Source organism: Montipora foliosa, chromosome 9 (assembly GCF_036669935.1).
Source record: "Montipora foliosa isolate CH-2021 chromosome 9, ASM3666993v2, whole genome shotgun sequence".
Lineage (NCBI taxonomy): Eukaryota > Metazoa > Cnidaria > Anthozoa > Scleractinia > Acroporidae > Montipora > Montipora foliosa.
The window spans coordinates 14,515,875-14,523,374 of record NC_090877.1 but is presented as its reverse complement, the minus strand read 5'-3'; the positions used below and the strand labels follow the sequence as shown (position 1 = coordinate 14,523,374).

At 36.9% G+C, this 7,500-nt stretch overlaps 1 protein-coding gene across 3 annotated transcripts in view; it reads left to right on the top strand.

The window, feature by feature from the left end:
- The window catches only part of LOC137972118 (armadillo repeat-containing protein 7-like), a 10,172-nt gene extending 3,563 nt beyond the window's left edge, over positions 1–6,609 (top strand). Inside the window, exons 2-8 of one of the 3 annotated variants that reach the window (XM_068818948.1) lie at positions 980–1,030; positions 1,586–1,684; positions 1,884–1,952; positions 3,581–3,647; positions 3,747–3,817; positions 4,358–4,449; positions 5,508–6,609. In XM_068818948.1, the coding sequence (XP_068675049.1) occupies positions 997–1,030; positions 1,586–1,684; positions 1,884–1,952; positions 3,581–3,647; positions 3,747–3,817; positions 4,358–4,449; positions 5,508–5,552 (477 nt within the window). In that variant the 5' untranslated portion in view covers positions 980–996 and the 3' untranslated portion in view covers positions 5,553–6,609. The remainder of the gene's footprint in view (positions 1–979; positions 1,031–1,585; positions 1,685–1,883; positions 1,953–3,580; positions 3,648–3,746; positions 3,818–4,357; positions 4,450–5,507) is intronic. The other 2 variants (XM_068818947.1, XM_068818949.1) reach the window with 2 other exon arrangements.
- The last annotated feature ends 891 nt before the right edge of the window (positions 6,610–7,500 follow it).

Genomic DNA, 7,500 nt, shown 5'->3' with positions numbered 1-7,500 from the left:
TACCTAAGACAGTTTGACCAGAGTGACAAGCCCAGAAACTTGGGCTGTGACGATTAAAAGACCATTATTACCGGTATTAAAGTTTTTGCCATCTTAGTTTGTCCAATGATGGGCTAACGATCATAATGTTGACTAGCAAATGATCTTCCTTTAACGGATTATGGTACACACACTGTGATTGGATAAATTAGGGGACCATGTTCTACAGTACTGCCCGCCATACGGCCTGCTAAATTTGAGATTATGGAAGTTTTTAGTGCCATTCCTGTATTGTAAAACTGTTTGAATCTACTGTAGCAAGCAGCTATTTCAAACACCCAAGAAGATTTTATTAGTTTTTCGGATTTTGATACAATAATCTTTGTAGCAGTTGAACCTTCTGCTTGAATTCAACTAGTTTCTTTGCCCGCATGGCTGAGCACCAAAGAGATAATTTATAATAAACATCTTCCTAACCTTGTTTCCTTAGTCCATACTGTAAATATGGACCCTTGTTTTTCCCCTTCGATTTATGGCATGCATGCTTGGTGCTTCAGGGCCATAAATCTAAGGGGAAAAAAGCAGGCCGTAATTTACATGTATGGCCCTCAAACTTGGTTAAAAAGAGGTATTTATCATTCAGCTGCAGTCAGCAGAAAACCGAAATGTAAATACAACAGAAAGAGGAAAAGTGACATTATTGCAAGCCTACTGAAATGGTAGTGCGCATCCTTGAAACTGAAGCAAGGGCCATCGAAGAAATTCCTCCTGAGGAACTTGACAACCTTTTATGTCATTTCTTCATCAAAGACTGGAATTTTACTTGAAAACCGAGGTCATCATTGTTAATATATCTGTAGACCTTATAATAAAGAATTTTCTGGTTTTCCATCTTTGTTTTCCTCAAATGTAACGCAAGTGTTTGAAATAAAATGCATGACGCTTTGCTTGACGACTCGATTGATGGGTTTGACAAGTCTTCATTTTGACCAATCAACAGCAACCTAAGATAAACGCATGAAACCTGGACGGTCACCCACTGGATGGTCACGTAAGATAGTTTGTCATGTGAGGAAGCAAGTTATAAGTTAAGCTTTATGTTTCTTTTATTTTCTGACTGAGTTGAATAAAAAATCTCTTATTGGATGATTTAGTGTGTACTACCATGGGGTATTTTTACTCGTCTCTTGTCTTTTGACTCGCCCTAGAGGCTTGCCAAAATACAGCGAGACTTGTAAAAATATCTCCTGATACTACACACTAAGTCATCCAAATTAGATATAATAATGTATTTTGTTTCATTCCTCAGTCTGATGCAGGACCATAGTTTCATCTTAAGAAACTAACTTGTTTTTTTGTCCATTGCTGTCTTAGCCAATCAGAACCCCATTCAGCAATGTGTGGCCAAAACTGATAAAAATGTTGACCGACCATCTCCGACTGCTTTCTCATGACAGACGATATCTTGACAAAAACATAGTTGTTGAATTGGAGTGATACACTGTACCCCAAGTCATTGATTGAATAATGATCCTTTACAATTCCTTATATGAAGCAACCCAAAACACTGGATGACCAAAAATGGAGGGCTTTTTGTTTTTGTCAGGAGCTAAAGAAGAAATCCTGGCAAATCTTGCCAACTTTGCCTACGATCCTATCAACTATGATCATTTCAGGAAGTTGAATGTGGTTGACCTCTTCCTTGGTATGAAGCACAATCATAATATTATTTTTGAATGATAATTTACAGTATTGTTAACGTTTGTTTATCAAGGTTGTGTTTTATTGGTATGAACCATTTTCACAGCAACTGGATCTGGTTGAAACTTTTTGTCTCTCAAGATGTCCTTGGAATCTTGGTTAATCTTATACAATGTGACAATAGTTTGTGGGCTTTATTACAGACATGCTCACAGAGGAAAATGAAAACTTTGTTGAGTTTGGAATTGGAGGATTGTCCAATTGCAGTCTGGGTATGTATTGACATTTAAATTAAGTCCACAGGGCCCACGTACATACATGTACTATGCTAGTATGACTCTTATGCAATTATTGTAGTATTTTGATAAAAGGATGTTTTGTTGACAAAGATGAGACTGTTGCATAATGAACTCTTTGCTTATTTTTTAAAGAACTTAAATGCCTGGATGCATGGTCATATTGCACATCCATCATTGCATATTCGTCATTTTTGCATATCCATCATTTTTGGTCATAATAATAATTGATGTTTAATCAAGTGACGGTTTTTTGATTTTTTTAAAATTTTCGAATTTTTGTTTTAATTGCCACAAATGGTTTAGAAATGAAAGGAAAAGCAATTCTCTGTTGTTGTTGTCATTGTTTTTTTTTTTGCCGTTTCTTGTTTGTATTCCAGAATTATCGTATGCAAAAAAACTTTGGCGGTGCCATTTGCTGAACAAGAAACAAAAGAAACCTTTTGTGTTTTTAGATAATTACATTATTGTATATCTTGCAAAAATCAGCTCTTGAGATTCGCAATAAATTCACCTAATTCTCCCACTATTTTCATTCATTTTGTCACATAGTACAAGAATTTTGTTTAATTATCTTAATAATAATAATAAAATCATTCTTGGAATGCATTACACACAGTCTCAATACGTTTCCATATGATTAAGGTCAGGCTTGAAGGGTTTCAACACTTAGAAGACACTCTGTTTAGATTGAATAACGGTACAACACTGTATCACGTAACAGCATTGTTATGTACCATATGAAACACCGATTACTTCCAAACAAGATGTGATCATTATTATGATGTAATAAGTTACCTTGGCAATGGGAAAGCCCAGCAAAAACACCCTATAGTTTGGATTTAGTTGCTCATATCTCAAAAACGAACTTGGTGACCCCATTTTTTATTACTGAAAAGTGATTAGAAGGCCATGATGAAAAGTAAAGTTTAAAAACATTCTGTATAGAGGATTCAGAGCTACCTTTAAAAAATCACAAAATTAAGATGGCTCTGAATCCACTAGTTTGCAGAAAGTTTCGATCATCATGCCCGTCTGATTACTTTTCAGAAAAAACCAAGTTCGTTTTTGAGATACAAGCAACTAAAGACAAAATAAAGGGTGTTTTTACGAGCAATGATTTGTGTTTTATTTGGTACCACAATATTGCCAAATATATACATGATACAACATTGTGGTTCCGATCCTTCTAATAAGAGCGCCACTTGGAAGTGTTGAAACTGGTTTGAGCCTCCTTAAATTATAAGAATTAAATACAAAAACTAATAAACTAATTTAAAGTGCATTTGCATATTATAAAAAAAGAATAAAATAGTAAAATGAATTAAGGTCTAGGTTTTGGGTTATAAAAGGGTTTTAAAAACAACAAAGAATAAAATCGCAAATTACATCGAGGGAAGTTACATAAATGCTTTATGAAAAAGGAAAGTCTTAAGGCCCGTTTTAAATGCCTCAATGCTGTTAGATTTTTTAAGATAGAGGTGCAGACAATTCCACAACAATGTTTAGTTTTCAGCATTCAACATTTTACAACAATGTATCTCAAACTTAAATTAACTGTTACAGTACCTTGTCACATCAATTCCTCATTTTTCATGTGGCAGACAAAGAAATCAAACAGCATATTATACAAAATGATGGAATTTCTTTGGTAATCAATTGCTTGTCCAGGTATGCTACATGTTACTATATGTTTTTTTCTGTTCATTCATCTGATGTTGTTTCATTCATTTTTTACTTACCGGTAATATTAATTTCGTTATTTATCAGTTCTAATGAGGAAACTGTTTTGTCAGCTATCACTACTCTGATGTTTCTTACCACACCACAAACACGAGAAGGTAAGTGAAACAAAATGTCATGGTGTTAGGCTATCACTGGAATTTTTTTATCCAGATCATGTTATTCTGTCTTATTAGGCTAAATATTCTAAAGAGTAAACAACACATCAATTGCTCACGGGCAAGTATTAAATTGGGTGGGCCTTGCTATTGAATACAGCCTCTTTAAATGCCCATTTTCCAATTTATTGTTGTTTGCTTCTGTTTCAAAGCAAATCTTTGTGCTCAACCATCCAAATGAAAAAAACTTGGGGATTTTCATGCAAGTCAAACCCATTTTTATTGGTATGGTAAATGTGCACCAAGACTCGCTTTGAAGCAGAGGCAAACATTTTGCTGCCAGTGTTACTCATTTAGGATTATTGTTTGTCATATGAAGCCCTTACCAGTTCACAGCATTTCTTCAATTTTACTGACTGAGGTTATAGGGCATGGTTTTCAGTTGTCCAGTAAATCAGTGTTTTCTTCATTAATGATAGTCAAGCGACTTAATGAACCAAAATTTGAGTTTATTTATTCTAAGTGCAACTTTGACCTCAGAGATCACATCAGATGCCATTGTTGACTGCATGGAGAAATTTGCAGCCTCTTCAAATTCCAGGCTCAGCAACTTGGCAAAGATTTTCCTCCAGGTACTGGTACATGCTGGATTATTAGGGTTGCAGGTCGTTATTTCACCGAAGCTGAAACAACCCAAACCTTTACTAATACTAACATTAGGCCTAAGCACTGTGCTTTAGAGAATGTTGAACCCGAAGGTTAGCATTTTTGTCATGTTTTGGGTTGTTTCAGTTATGGTAAAACAATGACCTGCAACATTACTTTTAAATTAACCTGCAACCTGCACTTTACACGCTCCATCCATTGCAAGCCATTAACTCCATAAAAGACACCTTGAGTGTTAATGATGAAGAAGCTCTATTTTTTGGTCTCCATATAACAAAGACATTTGGTCTTGTCACAGATTGAAAGCTAAAAAAATTTAAAACATGTTTTTCCTCAGTAGACCAAACTCGTAATATTCAAATCAATCCTTCCTGAAAGCGGCTCTCAATATTGATGATGCACAGTGAGTTATCCAAAAATTGGAGTCAGACACACCATTTTTTACAACTTTTGGTTCAATAGTATACTTTATAGCTCTGTACCGTGAAAAAAATTTCAGATTTTTTTTATGATCAATATTTTGCCTTTCATAAGTATAAAGGATAAAAGGATAAGACAATCTGGGTAGAACAAGATGCAGTTTTTGAAACAAATTTGCATATTAAAAATGTGAAGCACAACACAAGCTTAGTTCCCCCAGCCTATCCTTTTTTTTTAAATATGTTGTTTTCTCTGCTGATCCATAGAGCCTTTGTAGTAACTTCCTCCTGGTCTTCAAATAATTCAATCCAAGGGTAGACTACGAGCAGTCCCTTTGTTTTCTTATAGTCCGTCGAGAGCGGAGCGAAAAAAACAGGCCGCGCGAAAGTTGGCCGCACGAAAGCTGGTGTCTGGGCGGCCAACTTTCGCCCAGACACCAGCTTTCGCGCGGCCTGTTTTTTTCGCTCCGCTCTCGACGGACTATAAGAAAACAAAGGGACTGCTCATAGTCTAATCCAAGGGTGATTACTTCTAAAGCTGTAAAAAACATGACATAAAGCAGCATATTATTAATGGAGCTAATATTTCTCTCTCTTCTCTGCAGGATTACTGTAAAAGGGCCGGCCATTCTAGGGAAAAAACAAAGTGAACACTTGCTTCAAATTTCTGACATTATTTTTGTTACTAGTGCTCAGCACAAATATCTTGCTAGAAACAAAAAGTTCACCAGTGGTTATTTTTTGTTCTTCCAAAGTAAAGCACGTTTTAAAAGCCTCTTTTTTTCTTTCTGACAAAGGAAGACTGCAGAGTGTTGGTTAGAGCGAGTTTCAATTGAGTGTCGTAAAACCAAAACCAAAACCAAAGTAATTACTTTGGCCATTAAAAAAGGACTGAGACAATCCGGCAAACCAATCAAAACTCGAAGTAATTACATATAGCCGACACAAAGCGCGGGAAAATGTGCACGCGTGAGCCACGATTGGTTTTGGTTTCACTTCTGATTGGTTGAAAAAATGGCGCGAGAACTTTGAACCAATCACTGAGTGAAGTAATCATAAACCAAAGTAATTATCTAATTACTTTCGACACTCAATTGAAAACTGCTCTGTAATAGTTATTTCCTTTTGAAATCCCCTTTTTGTGGTGATGTCTTACACAATACTATTACTGCTATATTTATCAGTGTTTGACCTAAATTTTGTCATGAGACCCTTCCTGAAAAGTGTCTTTCAGCTCTTGCAAATGTGATGGGAATTTGCCCACATGATTTGCCTACACTTGCTCCACTAGACTGCTCGCAGTCCCTTCTGAGTTAGTCAAACTGTCCGCTTTGGTCACACAAGTGAGCGGAGGGGAGAATGGTGATTATCTTTGCTCAATCACCAATCTGCCCTCAGCTCGCTTGCTTGACCAAAGCGGGCAGTTCGACTAACTCAGAAGGGACCGCAAGCAGCTTACTCTATTGCTCCACCGCTTAGGAAAGTAATATAATGGGTCATCTACTTCAATCTCTAGTACCGGTATGACGTAATAAGTGGTAAAAAAAAATATTTCTATTTTTCATTTTAACTCTGAACCACTTTCCCATGGCTGTCATCTTAACTTTAGCTGTTCCTTACTTGAAGCAGTTTGATGGCATGCCTAGATAATCATACAGATAATAATACTAATTATTGTAATTTTCACCATCATGCAAGTCTTCCCTACCTTTTGCTTTATCTTGATATTAATAATTTTTTGTGTAACTGGTGAAAGATGGGTTCAATCCCAACCCTAGGCAGACAATTTCTCTGTCCTTATGTGGCCATGACTTTTGTTACTAGGTTTATCGCTTATATGAATTACATGGGGGAAAAGGTAGCACTTCAAACTACTTTTTAATAGATTTTCTCTGTTGAAATAACTCAAAGTGCTACACTGGTATGAAATATGGACTAAATATCAAGAAAGTGAAAATGAGCAACAGAAGAGGAAGAAAAGTGCACATGAGGCATATGGAAGAATCCACAGATGAGGTGTATTAGTTGATCAATCTAATCGCTGTTTTGTGTATGCCAACATTCAAGCCAGATGATCACAAAGTGGCACTATTGATGACATGCAATAACCACAGGCAACACAGAGTGTGTGAACTGCAGGTTGCAGGTTAGCTTTGCAGGTCATGGTTTCACCACAGCTGAAACAACCCAAACGTTTACCAATGCTAACATTAGGCCGATACACTATGCTATATAGATATGGTTTGGGTTGTTTCAGTTATGGTAAAACAATGACCTGCAACCCCTCACCTGCGACCTGGTCTTTACACCCTCTGTAGGCAACATGATTGGGCCATTACAGCTGTAATGCATGTACCAGCGGGTACCCCCTGGGTGCGACCCCTGGGGGACTCTTGGCAACTGAAGGGGATTTGTCAAGATTGTAAGGCACTTATTGCCTGAGGAGTGGGGGATCTGTACACGTTTTGAACACTATGGAGTACCCCCATGGGCCAACCCTGGGGATTTTGCTAGTCAGAGGTATTTCATCATACAATCATGTTGGCTGAAAGAAAGGTGAGTGTCTGCGGCGGGTCTAATTTGCAGGTGGCAGGTCGC